General features: G+C 31.5%; 3 protein-coding genes across 4 annotated transcripts; 2 read left to right on the top strand and 1 right to left on the bottom strand.

The window, feature by feature from the left end:
• Positions 1-2: 2 nt before the first annotated feature.
• LOC101492850 (uncharacterized) lies at positions 3-3,026 on the top strand (the record flags this gene model as incomplete). The annotated part of the gene is made up of 2 exons (XM_004494872.3): positions 3-1,122; positions 1,226-3,026. Coding segments are annotated over 2 exons (2,781 nt in total), but the record flags the coding sequence as incomplete, so codon positions are not given.
• Positions 3,027-3,183: 157 nt separating this feature from the next.
• Positions 3,184-5,973, top strand: LOC101494260 (probable galacturonosyltransferase-like 7). 2 transcript variants are annotated; one of them, XM_004494347.4, is made up of 2 exons: positions 3,184-4,809; positions 5,521-5,973. In XM_004494347.4, the coding sequence occupies exon 1, from the start codon at positions 3,725-3,727 to the stop codon at positions 4,790-4,792; it is 1,068 nt and encodes a 355-aa protein (XP_004494404.1). In that variant the 5' UTR covers positions 3,184-3,724; the 3' UTR covers positions 4,793-4,809; positions 5,521-5,973. The 2 variants fall into 2 exon arrangements, with proteins under 2 accessions (XP_004494404.1, XP_004494403.1); XM_004494346.4 differs by lacking the exon at positions 5,521-5,973 and adding an exon at positions 5,309-5,508.
• A 6,431-nt stretch (positions 5,974-12,404) lies between these two features.
• On the bottom strand, positions 12,405-16,800 carry LOC101493720 (cellulose synthase-like protein D5). The gene is made up of 3 exons (XM_004494343.4): positions 15,587-16,800; positions 14,663-15,467; positions 12,405-14,420 (listed from the first exon to the last, which is right to left on the bottom strand). The coding sequence occupies exons 1-3, from the start codon at positions 16,513-16,515 to the stop codon at positions 12,651-12,653; spliced, it is 3,504 nt and encodes a 1,167-aa protein (XP_004494400.1). The 5' UTR covers positions 16,516-16,800; the 3' UTR covers positions 12,405-12,650.
• Positions 16,801-17,221: the final 421 nt, after the last annotated feature.

The following is a 17,221-nucleotide window of genomic DNA, read 5'->3' as shown; positions in this document are numbered from 1 at the left end:
GTAATGACATCGACAAGTTCATTTCAGCAGAACTACCTGATTGTAATTTATATCCAAAACTTGCAAATGTTGTTTCAAGTTTCATGCTACATGGTCCATGTGGATCTTCCAATCCAAAATCTCCGTGCATGAAAGATGGCAAGTGCTCAAAGTATTTTCCAAAGGATTACCAATCTTCAACTATAGTTGACGATGAAGGTTATCCAAAGTACAAGCGACGAGATACTGGTTTGTCCGTTTTGAAAAAAGGAATCAGTTTGGACAATAGGTTTGTAGTTCCATACAATCCACATTTGTTGATGAAATATCAAGCACATGTCAATGTTGAGTATTGCAACAAGGGAAACTCAATAAAGTATTTGTTTAAGTATGTTAATAAAGGACCAGATAGAGCCACAATAGAGATTTCAAACCGAACAGAAAATGGCCAGGTACTTGATGAGATAAAACAATACTATGAGTGCAGGTATTTGGCCCCGTGTGAGGCTGTTTGGAGAACTTTTGAGTATGACATCCATCAAAGGTGGCCTCCTGTTATAAGGCTTTCATTTCACCTTGAAAATGAGCAATCTGTAATGTATTCAGAAAATTATTCAATTCAATCTGTTGTGGCGCGTAATGAAGAACTTGACACAATGTTTTTGGCTTGGTTTGAGGCAAACAAAAAGTATCCTGAAGGAAGAGAATTGACTTATGCTGAATTTCCTACAAGGTTTGTTTATATAAAAAATAGCAAAACATGGCAGCCCAGAAAGCAAGGTAATTCAATTGGAAGACTTACTTATATTCCCCCAGGAGGTGGGGATGTTTATTTTTTGAGACTCCTATTGACAATACAAAAAGGGTGCACAAGTTACAATGATATTAAGAGAGTGGATGGCACAACACATAAAACCTTTAAGGAAGCGTGTTTTGCACTTGGGTTGCTGCAAGATGACAATGAATTTGTGTATGCTATTACTGAAGCAAGTCAGTTGGCCTCTGGACATCAATTGAGGAGATTATTTGTTATATTATTGTTCATGAATTCAATGACAAATCCTTTTGTTGTTTGGGAAGCTACATGGAAACTTTTATGTGATGGAATTTTATACGAAAAAAGGAAAATGTTAAACAACCCAGGTATGCAATTAAATATTAAATACTATATATATTAATTTTGTGTTATTATTATTAATATTTTACAACACTAACTATATGATTAAAATCATTCTCTTTGATTCAGGCCTTCAAATAAGTGACGATGAGTTAAAAAATATTTGTTTGGTTGAGTTGGACAAACTACTTTTCATGAGTGGTAAATCTCTTAAAAGTTTTAAGACCATGCCATGCCCTACCCATTCAAATATGAATCAATTTGAAAATAGGTTCTTGGCTGATGAATTAAACTATGACAAAGATGAGTTAGCTGCAACCCACATCTCATTATTGTCATCCTTAACCGCAGAACAAAGGTCAGTGTATGATCAAATTATTGCTTCTGTGATGACTAATTCGGGAGGGTTTTACTTCTTATATGGATATGGAGGCACAGGAAAAACATTTATCTGGAGAACTTTATCAGCTGCATTGAGATCCCAAGGTTCAATTGTTTTAAATATTGCCTCCAGTGGGATTGCAGCTTTATTATTACCTGGAGGAAAAACAGCTCATTCCGCATTAAAGATTCCTTTGGTTACAACCGAAACATCTACATGTGACATCAAACAACGCACTGATAGAGCTAATCTTATCATACATTCTAAGCTTATTATATGGGATGAAGCTCCAATGCTAAATAAATTATGTGCTGAAGCTGTAGATCGTACTTTTAGAGATATCATGAGGACTGTAGATGAGGCTAACCTACATAAACCATTTGGTGGGAAGGTAGTTGTTTTTGGAGGTGATTTTAGACAAATATTACCTGTTGTTAGAAAAGGTTGTAGGCATGATATAGTGGCAGCTTCAATAAACTCATCTGAATTATGGAAATACTGCAAGGTTTTGACATTATCAAGAAACATGCGTTTAACATCTGCAGAACCCAATGCATATACTAATGACATTAAAGATTTTGCAGATTGGATGCTTGATATTGGAAACGGTAAACATGACTCAAATGAGTTAGGGGAGAGTATTATTAATATTCCTGAAGACTTATTGGTAACAAATTCCCAAAATCCTCTATTATCTCTGTTTGAATTGACATATCCACTGCTTTTACAGAACATAAACAATTTGAAATACTATGAAGAGAGGGCAATACTTGCTCCGACTCATGATACTGTAGATATCGTTAATGATTATATTTTATCATTAATTCCAGAAGAGGAAAAGGAATACATTAGTTCAGACTCAACTGTCCTTTCTGATGAAAATTGTGCTGTGCAGGGAGATTGGTTCACACCAGAATTTTTGAATGACATGAAATGTTCTGGAATTCCAAATCACCGATTAAGATTAAAGATTGGTGTTCCAGTCATGCTTTTGAGGAACATTGATCAAGCTAATGGACTATGTAATGGAACAAGGTTGCTCATAAATGAATTGTGTACAAATATTATTGGAGCAACTGTGATCACGGGAAAAAACATCGGTGATAAGATTTATATACCAAGGATGAATTTGGTTCCATCTGATCCAGCTTTCCCATTTAAATTCCAGAGAAGACAATTTCCATTGTCGTTGTGTTTTGCAATGACCATAAATAAGAGTCAGGGTCAATCTCTTTCTCAAGTTGGTTTGTATTTAAAGCGACCTGTATTTACTCATGGTCAATTCTATGTGGCTATTTCACGAGTAAAGTCTAGGGAAGGATTGAAGATTGTTATTTTAGATGAAGAAGGAAAACTATGTACCGACACCAAAAATGTTGTGTACAAAGAAATTTTCAATAATTTGTAAACATGTATACGACATTCTTTTTACGGTTATATTTGTTTATTGTAAGTTATTTTTTGTATGGAATTGAATTGATGATAAAATTCATATTATGTCTTTAATGTCAATGTCAATAAAATTATGTCTTGAATGTCAATGTTAATTCAAATTTTTATATTATATAACTTTATTATAACAATATATTTATCAATATAGTAATTTGTATCCGTGCGACGCACGGGTTACTCACTAGTTTATAATAATAATTGATTGGAACCATTTGAGATAGTACTAGTTCATCGATCAGTGGTGGAAAAAGGCAATTGCAAAGCTGGAAAGGAAAAGCTGTCTTTCTGCGCCACTCCGTGCCACTGCACCCACCCTCATCACTCATCTTCTCAACCCTTTCCATTCCAATATTAATTAACCAAATATCTTTTATTACAACACAATCACATCTTATTTCTCAGACTCATTGCATTCATTCAATCACAAAAAAATATGATATTACTAATACCAACGTCAAGACAAGAAGAGAAAGATTAGAAATTAAACACTACGCCAGAGTGCGCACTTTAGCACTATGGATTCCTCTACCTTCAATTCGCTTTGTTATCACGGCATCCTTACTCTCACTGACACTCATACCAACAAGCAGTAGTAGCCATACAGAAAAGAACCGATTCCAATTACTTTCCTTTTCCATATTCTTCTTCCCCAAATTAAAAGGGAAACCCTAATATACCATTATCATTCCATTTCTTTTTTCCTTATATATATCAAAAATCCTCACCGGTTCGATTTTTGGAGTAGGAGGGGGTTTTACTTTTTGCGGTGGCCAAAAATTTTATTAAAAAAAAATATGTTGTGGATTATGAAACTGTCATGGGTTTTCTCTGCCGCAATGTTGGTTATCATTCTCTCCCCCTCCCTCCAATCTTTTCACCCCGCCGAAGCAATTCGATCTTCCTACCTTCAAATCCCTCTCGATTACCGATTTTCTTTCCGAAAATCACCTTCTTTCCACAATGCAGATGAATGCGATTCGATTTCAAGTGAAATCAGTGTTTGCGATCCAAATTTGGTTCATGTTGCTATAACCCTAGATATCGATTACCTTCGCGGTTCAATCGCAGCCGTTCATTCAATCTTACGCCACGCTTTTTGTCCAGAGAGTATCTTCTTTCACTTCCTCGTCACAGAGACGAATCTTGAATCGTTCGTTCAATCGACTTTTCCTATGTTGAAGTTCAAGGTTTATTACTTCGATTCCAACATCGTGAAGAATTTGATTTCTAGTTCCGTTAGACAAGCGCTCGAACAACCGTTGAATTACGCGAGAAACTATCTCGCGGATCTGTTGGAGAGTTGCGTTCAGAGAGTGATTTATTTGGATTCAGATCTTGTTGTTGTTGACGATGTTTCGAAACTATGGACTACCAATTTGGATTCTAAGACGATCGGAGCGCCGGAATATTGTCACGCTAACTTCACCAAGTATTTCACGGCGGCGTTTTGGTCGGAGACGCGGTTTACAGCGGCGTTTGAGAATCGGAAGAAGGTTTGTTACTTTAACACGGGAGTTATGGTTATGGATCTGGTAAGGTGGAGGAAAGAAGGGTACACGAAGAGGATAGAAAAATGGATGGAGATTCAGAAGAGTGAAAGGATCTACGAGCTTGGTTCTCTTCCACCGTTTCTTTTGGTTTTTGCAGGACACGTGGCACCTATTGAACACCGGTGGAATCAACATGGTTTAGGTGGTGATAATGTTAAGGGTAGTTGTAGAGATTTGCATGCTGGTCCAGTTAGTTTGCTACATTGGTCCGGTAGTGGTAAACCATGGTTGAGACTTGATTCTAAACGACCATGTCCTCTTGATGCTCTTTGGGCACCGTTTGATTTGTATGGACACACTCATTCTTCATAGATAGAGACACTACTACGGTAATTGTTTGATGTTTCTCTGCAGTTCTGTTCATTCAGTCTAAATTTCATTGAATTGAATTCTCATTATTTTGGTTAATTTTTTTTTGTTCCTCTTTATGTTGATGACATGAGATTCTTAACCAGATAGTTTATGTTTAGTGATTTAGTCATTTTTCAGTACTAGTTCATATAAAACCCTTTTGTCAGGCAGTTGATAATTGTCTGTCGTTTGTATTCTATTTTGATTTGATTTGATTTAATTCTTGCCCTGAAAATAAATTAGATGCAAAAAGAAGAAGATGGTTCTTCTGGGATGTGTTTCTTGTACACAAGTGGAATGTAATAATATAATAGAATTTGGTGGAGATTATGTTTGATTATTCAAACCATGAATGAATTCGGTTAAGCTTATCCATCCATAACCTGAAGAAATTTAAGTGCTTTAAATTAAATTACTGCAAATGTGGTGTGTCAGATAAATAACTTAAATTTTACTTAATGTGATTTCTGGTGTCAGCAAACCCAGGCAGTAGTAATTGGCACTAGGCACTGCATTCAATCACGTATCGGTGCGGTAGAGCAAGTTCAGAGTGCATTGTATTGTATTGTGTTTTGTTTTATCTGTTGAATCTGTGTGTTGGGAAATGGCATGCTGCTACTTGCCAAAGGGGACAATGAAAGGATACTGAACATGTGTGATTTATATTTTATTTTATTTATTAAATATAGTTGATAATGTAAGCGGAAGGTGGAAGGTGGAAGGTGGAAGTGGAAGACACGTATGTTGTTATTTTGCATGGTGGATAGCTTAGCTGTCCACGTCTACAATAAGAGAAGAGGAAAAGGAAAAGGAAAAGGAATCGAATTATGCAGCAATGGGAGTTTGAGATATGTATGAGGGAACAAGATTCACATGAAGTATCTAACATATTCGGCAGCAATGCTAACAAACAATTCAACGAGTGATGCTGTGAAGCTAAGTTTGCGGGCACTTTGAGGGAAGAATGCTTTGGTTTGGTGGCAGTGGTGGAATAGAACGTATGTGAGATGAGATAATCTGTGTTTCTTTTCTTCTGCACTTGTTGTTGTATTCTATTCAAATTTATTTGCCCGTGTCCGTCACTGTCACTTTGTCCTTTGCACCGCTTGCATAATACTAGCTGGCAATGCTTTGTTCTGCTCTGTTTTGTTTTTCTCTTCCACCTTCAGAGATTTATTATTCTGCTACGTTTTTGGCCCCACAATAAATATATGATGCGAAACTCGTCTGTCATTTTCCTCATACCTACACTGTTCGATTGTTTTATTTTTATTTTTTAAATAAAACGATTATATAAAACATTGTGATGCTTAGGGGTTAAACAAATTAAGAAGCGTATTTTAATTTAATTTAATTGATTTTGATTTAAAGTGAAATAAATGTGGGTTAATTTATATTTGAATATATTAATATAGAAATAATTCTTATTGATTCCTGTTGTTTGAATATTTTGAATCAAAATTGATTTTCAATGTATAATGATTAAAATAGGACAATGTATTCTAAATTATATTTTATTTTTTTATAATTAATGTTTATGTTTAATTATTAAATTTACAGATTATTAAAAATTATGTTGTATATTGTTTTATATATTTTTTTAATATACCCATTTTAATTATTAAATTTAAATAAGTTGTAACGTATGCTAAATTATTTAATATAATATTATATTGTATTATATTTAAATCTATGTTAGTATAATTTAAATATTTGATTTTTTAAATAATCAATATAAACGGTGCACAACTCTTAGTATAATTTTCAAATACTAGCTGGCAATGCTTTGTTCTGCTCTGTTTTGTTTTTCTCTTCCACCTTCAGAGATTTATTATTCTGCTACGTTTTTGGCCCCACAATAAATATATGATGCGAAACTCGTCTGTCATTTTCCTCATACCTACACTGTTCGATTGTTTTATTTTTATTTTTTAAATAAAACGATTATATAAAACATTGTGATGCTTAGGGGTTAAACAAATTAAGAAGCGTATTTTAATTTAATTTAATTGATTTTGATTTAAAGTGAAATAAATGTGGGTTAATTTATATTTGAATATATTAATATAGAAATAATTCTTATTGATTCCTGTTGTTTGAATATTTTGAATCAAAATTGATTTTCAATGTATAATGATTAAAATAGGACAATGTATTCTAAATTATATTTTATTTTTTTATAATTAATGTTTATGTTTAATTATTAAATTTACAGATTATTAAAAATTATGTTGTATATTGTTTTATATATTTTTTTAATATACCCATTTTAATTATTAAATTTAAATAAGTTGTAACGTATGCTAAATTATTTAATATAATATTATATTGTATTATATTTAAATCTATGTTAGTATAATTTAAATATTTGATTTTTTAAATAATCAATATAAACGGTGCACAACTCTTAGTATAATTTTCAAATTTCATTCTAATTTCGATTTATTAATAAAATTTTGATTTTTTACTAATATTTTAAAATTAAAAAATAATGATATAATTTATTATAAATGATGTAACATATAATTTTATGATATAAAATAATTTAAATATATTAATTATTTATATATTATTAATTAAATTATAAATATGAATAATTTTTAAAGTTAAAATTAAATTTTTTATAGAGTTTATTGTAATTATGGTATAAATCATTTCATATCATTTTATCATATCAATATATGTTAAATTATTTAAAATATATTACATTATTATTTTTTAGTTAAAATTTTAAAATTAAAACTTAAAATTGTTGCATTTTATAATAAAATGATGAATTTTATAAGTCGATGATAATATAATAATTAAAATTGCAATTATGTGTAATTTTTACGAATGAGCAACTTTTGTCGACATGTATATATATTGACGTTGACTAAAAGATTATCAGAAAAACGACTTTAACAAGCATAATAAATAAAGGGCAACAAGGAACGCATATATAAGATCGATTCATAGACACTATAGAAGCTACCATTTCCAGCTTCAACTAATCTCTATTGTAGATAGCAAAATTGAGACTTAAATATGTTTTTTTCTCTACGAGTGATTTCGATTTAATTTTTGATAAAACAATCAACTCACGTGTAAGTGATTGCAACGTGCATTTCAATTATCTAAATGCTAAAGTAGCCTAAACCAAAACATAGACATCATTTTTCTAAATTTGGCACAACAATTTTTAAGATTCTATAATAGAACCAGCACTAAACTTTATGTCTTTTATTGCTTTTATTAACAGAAATATTTTGATGGAAGCACTGCATTGATATTCTCAAAGATTAAAATGATTAATTAATTATAACTAAATTGCTTTATCTTTTACTACGGAGCATATGATATAAAACAACTCTTGTTTTGATTCACGATGCCCCTCTTGTGAATTATATATGTTCTTTAATATCTAAGGGTTGATAATTGATTCTCATCTACACTTTTCGTGAAGGAAATACAATGATTAATTAGTTTTAACTAAATTGTTTTATTTTTTACTATTGTGGTGTGATATTTGGCTTTACTACTGTGATGTGATGTTTAACAATCTTCTCTTTTTGATTCACGATGGTAAAATAGAAGTATTTTTAATTGAGCTAAAAAAAATTCGGTTTCAGGTCTATTTGGTAAGCTAAACAACCAGCCTTATAGCTTACAAGTGATAAGATTTGTTTAGAAACAACTATTTATGAGTTTACCGTTTATAACTTATAACGTTTTTGATAAATTAATTAAAGAAAATTTATAACTTATAAATAATCATTTTTCTTTCAATCTTACATTTGTTATTGTTTAATATACTTTTCATAATGTATTTATAAATACTTTATATAATTTGAAATTAAAATAATTTATAAATAATATTTTAAAGTAAATAATTAGTTTATTATATTTTTTAATTATTTATAAATAATTTAAATTTAATATAATTAATAAAAGTAAATCATTTTTTATTTTAATATAAGTTAATAAAATAGATAAATAAAAATATATCAGATTTATAAAATTTAAATTTATAATTTTAAAATATTTTAAATATTAGCTAATAAACTTTATTTTTAATTAAAATTATTATTTTATATTTTAAAACTAATTGAAGATATAATTATATAAAACACTTTAATTAATTTAACAATTATCAACTAATTTTATCGAACAGACATTTTAATTATTTACAAATATTGTTGTTAATTAATTTTAAAATAATTTATCTCCGTGGTTTTATTTCCTCTAGTTAAACACCATGTGAAGTGTTTCTTAACCAGGTTTTTCGGGTCAATTCGCTTTGCTCTTGGTGTCCACACGTGGTGCTATTTATTATATTTTCAAGATTTAAAACTTATATATATTTAATTTGGTCAAAATGTATGACTGTGATTTGTGAAAATAAACGAGATCTCGCAAAACACATGAGATCATTTTTTGTTTGGGTTTTTAACACATGAGATCTTTTAGAATAGAGCTTTTAATTCTAAAGCATGCATTACGGTGTCCTTGGTTTTAAGGATTGCTAGCTGTTGTTATATACTTGTTATTTTAATATATAGGAATTATTTACCATGTCGGGTTTAGGATATATTATTAGGAATTAGGATACTTTTTCATCCTACGAAATTAAAAGATATATAAATGAAAGAGAATAATAATTATATTAAAATATAGTTTTTCAATTATTAACATATTTTTTATTATTATAAATATTAATTATAAGATAATTTAATCTTAAAGTAATATAAATAATATTAATTAAATGATATTATTGAAAAAAAATTACATTAAAATTTACAAATCGTTCGTTTGAGACATTATATATTTTGTTTTGCAAAAAGATTGTTTATTATAGGACATAGATAGTACGAATTAGTCGTGTAATTTATTAAACAAAAGTGAATCATTAAATTTATTTTGCTTTGATATGATTTTTTCAGCTAAAATATTAAAAATATAATACAATAATTAATACTATTTATTATAAAGCCTCTCTAAATTTTGTGTGTATACCCTAAAATTAAAATTCCAATACACGGCTCTGATAACTAGAATCTAAAGGTATTTACCGATTAACATTAAGATGGCTCCAAAAATAGCCAACTTAAACTAGCATTTGTAACTAGAATGTGAAGGTACTTATCAACAAGATGACTTCAAACATAGTCTATTTCACAGTTTGTTTTTTTAATTTCTACATCACTCAAGTTGCGAGTTGTGTAAGTTTTCTTAATAGATTAATAAGCTGAGAGTTCAATAAGGTTAAGTTATCTTTTAAAATCTATTATAACTTTTAAAAGAATGTAACTTTATATAAAACATTCTATTTAAATTATATTTCATAATAATAAATTCAAAATGTTTAAAATTGATGTAGGTTAATATATTTAAATTATATAAAACATTAGATAATTTATGAATAAACAAAGTACAAACTTTAAGATAATTTATATTAATAATAAAAAATTATTATTTATATTTATTTAATAAGTTAGTCTAATAGATTTTTAAAACTTTTTTGCAGATCATAACTTGTTTAGTCAAATAGACTTATAAAAAAGTATTGAATCCCATAATGAAGCCAATATATTTTTATTGAATAAGTATATTTTATTTTTTTGTAATCCTAAATACTATATATTCAACTACTCCAAACAAGTCTATTTGTAAAAAATTAGAGGAAATAAAAAAAAAATTATCATTTAATTGATAAATTTATTTGTTTTGTTTGAAATTTCCAATCTAACCTACAACTGTAGATAAGATTTTTGATGCAATAAAAGTTATTAAGACAAGATTTAGAAGCTAAATAGATGATGAGATTCTTGTAAATAACATAGTTATTTATATTAAAAAAGATATTTCTAATCTATTCATTACATAATCAATTATGGATAAATTTATTGACTTTTTTTGAAACATCATCAAACTCAACATTCCAAATGCCAGTTGTCAGTACTTATTTAATTACTTACGGCTTTATATAAGTAAAAAAATAATTGTAAAATTTTTTGTGTGATTAAATTTAATTAAGAACATGCTTGTAACAGTTTATTATTTGTTTAAAAATAACCACTTATAAGAGATTTCATCAATTTAGTATAACTTTAAAAAGCATTAGAATATGAAAATAAACTAACTATTTTAAACAGTTTTTTTATAAAAATTATTTTTGGTACAGAATAATTGAATTTCATATACGTACAATTTGACTTTTACTCCAAAAAAATTTGAAAGCCAGCTCCTACCCCTACTCCACAAACTACAAAATTTCCTGTATCTAATTTTTAAATACAAACTAAAAGTTTTAATTTTCTGTACAGATTAAAACAGAGGAGAAACAAATTCTTAACTTTTTGAGAGGTAGATAAACGCAAAAAAAATCTTAATTTATTTATATTATTTACAGCGATATTTTGGAAAGCTCACAAAATATCAAAATGCGAAAGTAAAAGTAAAACTAAAAGTCAGATTATTGAATACAAAATCCAATTTTAGATGATCAATATCCAGAGCTTTTCATGGCTTTGTATTATGGGATTGAGCCTCATGCCTTTAGTTCTGGAGTCACAAGATAGGAATTAAGGTAAATGATTATTTTTGTTCATGAATGGCTGACATCACTATGGTTTTAATTAATACACTCAAATTTCTTCTTTTTTAGTAATTTTTATTAATTAAATTAATAAACAATATTTAAAAATTAAATTAATTAATTAATTAATTGAAGAGATATCTCATAAAAATATATTTTAAAATTTTTCATACATTCAAGATGCTATTTCCACAACACGTCACGCTAGTATTTGAACGGAAGAAGCCCATGACAAATATAGGTCTATGTCGCAATCAGGCTATACATCAATCATTGAAAAATTAAATATAATGCTAATCGAAATGCCAATTTGGTAAGCTGTCGGTGAAATCTTGTTTTTTATATGAGCTGGCTTTCTTTGTGAGATGAAATTGCACAAACATTCAAATCTCCAATTACTTTTTAAATCTTAATCGAAATTTTAATCAACATCGGTGGTGTTTCTAAAAGGTACTTTCGATTTTAATTATAAAAAAATGAGTTAAATAAATATAAGGCATTTGTTCTTAACTTTAAATACATAAATTAAATTTTGCTGTCAATGTTTTTTTATATTTAATATTGAAGTAGCATAAATTATCTTTTTTTTAATTTGTGAAATCATCGTCAATCAAAATGAAAATAATTGTTAACCTCATTCTTTTTAAAATGTCATCTATAGTTGTTATAATTTCAAATAAATATTAATTATTGGTATACGGTAAAACATCATAGAGTTTGTCTATAACATTTAAAAATAATAATATTAAGATAATTGGTTTAGCTTCTTCAAAATTTTAAAATTAATTAAAATATTATGGTTTAGTTTTAAGGAGCTAAACATTTACTCTCTTTTTTTTACTCGAAAGAAAACGTTTACTCTTAATTATCAAAGAAAACATTTGCTATGTCTCTCACTTGACATTAAATGAAAGAAAAGCACTATCTATATCGAGAATGGCAATCCGTAACTAAAAGTGATAATAAAAATACTAAAATTCATCTTTAGACAAAATAGGTTGGAAATGATGTTTATCTCATTCATTTGATATATTAGCAACATAATTTGACTAATTAACCAATTACAGCACCAAGTTTGGAAATTCCTACTTTTCTCTCTCTAATATTGAGTGCTCCACACAATCAGAATAATAGAAAGTAAGATATACCCACAATATTACAAAATAAAAATCACTTTTAAAACATACAGATGCAAGGTGAAGTAGAGGAACTTCACCCTCCTCAAACTAAACTCTAAGAGAACTAAAAATTCATGTAATCTTGTGGTTTTGCACCAGAAGGAGGGTTAACATAAACCCAAAGCAGAGAAATAATAATTGAGAGTAATCCAGACCAAACATATATAATGGTTGGAACCTTACCTCTCCTTCCCATAAGTCCCTTTGCAAAAGGGTAAAGATGACATAACACCCAGAAGCTGAAAAACAACCCTCCTACTAATTTGCTCCACTGTGGAAATGGACTATATAGAGTCCTAGCTACACCCACAGCAATAGCAATAGCATTCACCATCATGATTGTGATTGGAGGTACCATTAAAAAGCTCCACTTTACCTCATAAAGATCAGCAAACTCTTCATCTCCATCTTCTGGAGTTGCTGATTTTGAAGTCAGTGTAAATGAGATGTCTACTCCTGCTATCACCTTCAACAAGCCTTGTAAAACAGCAGCAGGGTGTGCACTTGTTCCACCAATTAACCAGAACTGTTCATTTCTCCACAAATCATGTAGAGTGATTTTGGACCATTTGATCTCAAGCAGTGCAAGCATGCATAGTGTGACTGTTATTCCAAGCAAGTACACTAGAAAATTTACATTGAGAGATTGGACTATAAACTGACCAGAAAATAAGGATAATGCTGGTAGAAAGCAATACACAATCAAAAACATTGAAGTGAAAGGGTACATTCCAACATTGAAATATGCAACCCTTTGCAAGAATTTCATTCTAGGACTTGCTAATAATGCATTGTTCCTTGAGAAGAAGATCTCGACCGAACCTGTCGCCCATCGAAGAACTTGATGGAGTCTGTCTGTTAAATTGATTGGTGCTGTTCCTCTAAAAGCATCTCTTTTGGTCACACAGTAAACTGATCTCCACCCTCTATTGTGCATTCTGTAACCAGTAACAACATCTTCTGTAACTGAACCATATATCCACCCGACTCGTTTTCCCCACTCAGTTTTATCCTCATAGAAACAAGATATGACACTAATTGCCTCGGCCACCGTAGCAGCATCTAATGGTTCGCGAGGCACGGCAAGAGAACCTGCAGGCCTTCCTTGTGTTCCCTTTCCTTTTGAATCTTGAAGCAATCTTCCTTGGTATTCTGCCATTGGAATTGATGCAGCTAGATAAGTAGAATTCCCAAACCTTTTGGGAAGAAGCAAGGACTCGATATCTGCATCGTCGTCGTTGTGATCACAATTGATTGGCAATGCCACTTCATCTTCTACCTTTTTTGACACCTTAGGCTTTCTCAAAAACAACTTAATTTTCCTCCTGCCAAACCATCCATGATGTTCTGAAGCTCTTGGTGGGCTAAACCCGTAAAGAGCCGTTCTTCTGAATATGCAGCCAGTTCCAACATACATTGGCCCTTGTAAGCCATCTAGAGCTCTCATGCTCACATCAAAGAACACTGTGTTGTGGTTTGCATATCGGTCGCTCGGATCAATACCCTCAAACCTTTGAGGGAATTGAACATAACATATTCTGTCACCACCCCGGTCAAGCATAAAGCACATACCTTCCCTGAGAGCCAAAGAGTTGTAGATGTAATGATCACAGTCAAGATTGAGAATGAATGGTCCATTGGACATGATAGCACTAGTTCGAACAAGAGCATTCATCGCGCCTGCTTTCTTGTTGTGATCGTATCCTGGCCTCTTCTCACGAGACACATAAACAAGCATTGGCAACCTAACATCAACATCTGTTGTGTCAATTAAGTTCTCTCCATCAGCTTCTGAACCATATTCTGGTTCTACATTTGGTGGAGCCAACATTGCCTTCAAAAAGAGATTAAAATACTACATTAGTACACATAAAACACAACATTATTGATTAGTTCACATAAAGTGCCAGTTTCATTCATACACACTCCATTTGAATTTCTTTACCATTCTACTGATTGATGTATCTAATATCTATCTATGATTCAAACTTCAAAGACTACATTAGTACACATAAAACACAGCATAAATACACACAAGAGGCAACATCAAGAAAATGATAGTGTTGAAGAAGTTACCTGAATTAAACCAGCATGATCACCTCTAGAGTGATCAGGTTCAGCTGATGGCCAAGTTCCAGGCCAATGAGAACCATCAGACATCCATGTTGCTCTAGGAACCTTGAGGAGTTCAGATACATCTGAACCTGTTTCCATTTGTTTCTTCTTTGCTCGTAACTCCTCATGAGCATTGTAAGCATCTGACCTTCTTTTTATAGATTCAGGTAAAGAATTTATCCTGACTTTGAATTCATCATATTCCCTCTTCACCCTTCTCCTCTCCCTAACAAAGTCCAACCGAACCTTGTTCTTGAGAAAATCGCGCTTCTGGCCAAAATAAGCTTCAGGATTTCTAGGCTCTATTTGATGCTTTCTGCAGAAAGGAACCCAAACTCTTGCAAAACTAGCAGTCTCAGCAAGAGCTTCAAATGTCAAAAGAGCTCCACCATCATCAGACAAATAACAAGCAACTTTTTCCACAGGATAATCGACTGCAAGGATAGAGAGAATGGTGTTTGCAGTGACAAGAGGAGGCTCTTTTTCTGGGTCTGCCGTTGAAACAAATACATCAATTCCAGGTAGATCAGATCTCCCTTTCGGATTTCGCAGATTTGGAGACTCAAACCGATCTTTCAAAACAGACAAATCAGTACTTCTATTCACTGGACATAGCTTAGGAAGCTGATCAAGAATCCACGAAAATGCAAACCATAACTCACAAGTCACTGACATTCCCCACAACCACATTGCCTCACGGTTCGGGTGTCGAACCCTCCATGTAAGAAACAAACCAAGTGCAGCAAGACGGAGCAGAATTAGCAACCTTAACAAACAAAGAAACTACACGTTAGGAATTGGAAACTTTGAATTCACTCAAACCCTTCACCTTAACAAATAAATAAATAAACAAAAAATCAAAGCTTGGATTTTGAAATGACTAACCTATAAGGACTGAGAATTGCAGCTGTGACCCCAACTTTTCTGGTCAAAGGTCTTTGAGATTTATTTTCAAAATCAAAAGGGGATTCATATCCATTGGAACCAAATTCATCTTTAGGCCAAACAGCATTTCCATATCCATAAGTTCCCTTAGTTTCAAAGAGCCAACGAGTATGATCAAAATCCGGTGGATGATTCTGATTCTGAGCTTTAAAAGATCTCACAAGAGATAACCTCTTGTCCATCTTAAACTCCGCCATTGAAGGTAAAGGTTTTGCTTGATCTTCACACTCTTCTTCCTCTTCCTCTTCCTCTTCTTCTTCTTCATCATCACTCACATTGTTGTAAGGTTCTTTACAACCTGGACATTTACCTCCTCCTCCATTTCCACAACACTCCTTGTAACAATCCCTGCAAATCTTGAACCCACACTCACATGTACCAACACCCTTTATTGCTTCCTCATCACAGCCTCTCATTCCACATATCAATTTAGATTTAATCGGTTGATCATCGCGAACAGTGGAGAATTCGATGACGTGGCCTCGTGTCACGGTGTTGAAACCGCCGGAGAAGATTGTACCGGAAATGAAACTGTTGTTGTTTTTGGGATCTTCAGGAAGGCTTGTTTGTGAAGTTGAGAGTGGCATGCGATCTGGTGTTGGAGGAATGTGAACTGTGTATGAAACATATTCTGAGGTTGTTGCTTCTGTAACATCTTCTTTGGACATTGAGGAATAGTTACCTCCACCGGAGAACCTCCTTCCACCACCACCGGAAGCTCTGTTTGATAGAGGGGAATTGGTGTTGTTGTTGGAGATTGAAGCGCGTGGTTGTGGACTTGTTAAACCCATGCTTCTACTTCCTGCTGCTTTTCCTCCGGAAGAGACGGTTATTTTCACCGGAGAAGAAGAAGAAGCTGTATTCACCATGGTTAATGGAACTTAGTAAAGAATAAAGAGTCAGAAACTAAGAATAGCAGTTAAGGTAAGGTCTAATAGAGAGAAGAAAATTCATCAGTTTTCCATAAAGAAAGTGAACTGAATGAGGAAAGAGGGAAGTTAGGAAGAAGAAGGTTGTGATATAGACAACGGTCGAATTTTGAATATGAAGGAAAATATTTTTGCATTTGGGATTTAAATGCAACGGTCGATAAACGTGGACCGTTGATTTACCTGGATCTCGTATATGCTTTATAAACGGTTGGTTTGAAAATGAAAAAGGAGTTTCGACTTTTCTTTCAAGTGAAACGGTCCAATGACATTAACATTGGAGCTGTGTTGTGTGGCTGATTTTTTTTTTCTTCCAATAATGACTTTACAAATTACTACGACCTACAAATTAAATTCGCGTAATTAAACAAATTAAAAAATCAGACTTGCAATAGAGAGTGAGCTGGTCTAAAATTGTCGAATTGGATTCTTGCTTCCTAACCACTTGCATTTTTTGGATATTAAGTAACGGATATACGATTCTTACTTTTCCCCTAAAAAAGAAGGTGTTCTTAATCATATCTAATGTACCAGAATGGATGGCAATGAAATCACACCACATTAGAAAATCCGTGTCCGAATACAAAGATGTTTAAATTTGTGAAGCTTACAAATTGTAGTTTATAGATCAAATTCAAAGGAAAGT

Source organism: Cicer arietinum, chromosome 3, assembly GCF_000331145.2.
Source record: "Cicer arietinum cultivar CDC Frontier isolate Library 1 chromosome 3, Cicar.CDCFrontier_v2.0, whole genome shotgun sequence".
In the NCBI taxonomy this organism is placed as follows: Eukaryota; Viridiplantae; Streptophyta; class Magnoliopsida; order Fabales; family Fabaceae; genus Cicer; species Cicer arietinum.
The sequence above is the reverse complement of the archived record's forward strand: the minus strand, read 5'-3'. Positions and strand labels throughout refer to the sequence as shown.

Coding starts and splice junctions, on each gene's coding strand:
- LOC101494260 (XM_004494347.4), top strand. CDS start 3,725: ATGTTGTGGATTATGAAACTGTCATGGGTTTTCTCTGCCGCAATGTTG.
- LOC101493720 (XM_004494343.4), bottom strand. CDS start 16,515: ATGGTGAATACAGCTTCTTCTTCTTCTCCGGTGAAAATAACCGTCTCT. Junction 15,468..15,586: donor GCAATTCTCAGTCCTTATAG/GTTAGTCATTTC, acceptor TTGTTTGTTAAG/GTTGCTAATTCTGCTCCGTC. Junction 14,421..14,662: donor ATCATGCTGGTTTAATTCAG/GTAACTTCTTCA, acceptor CTCTTTTTGAAG/GCAATGTTGGCTCCACCAAA.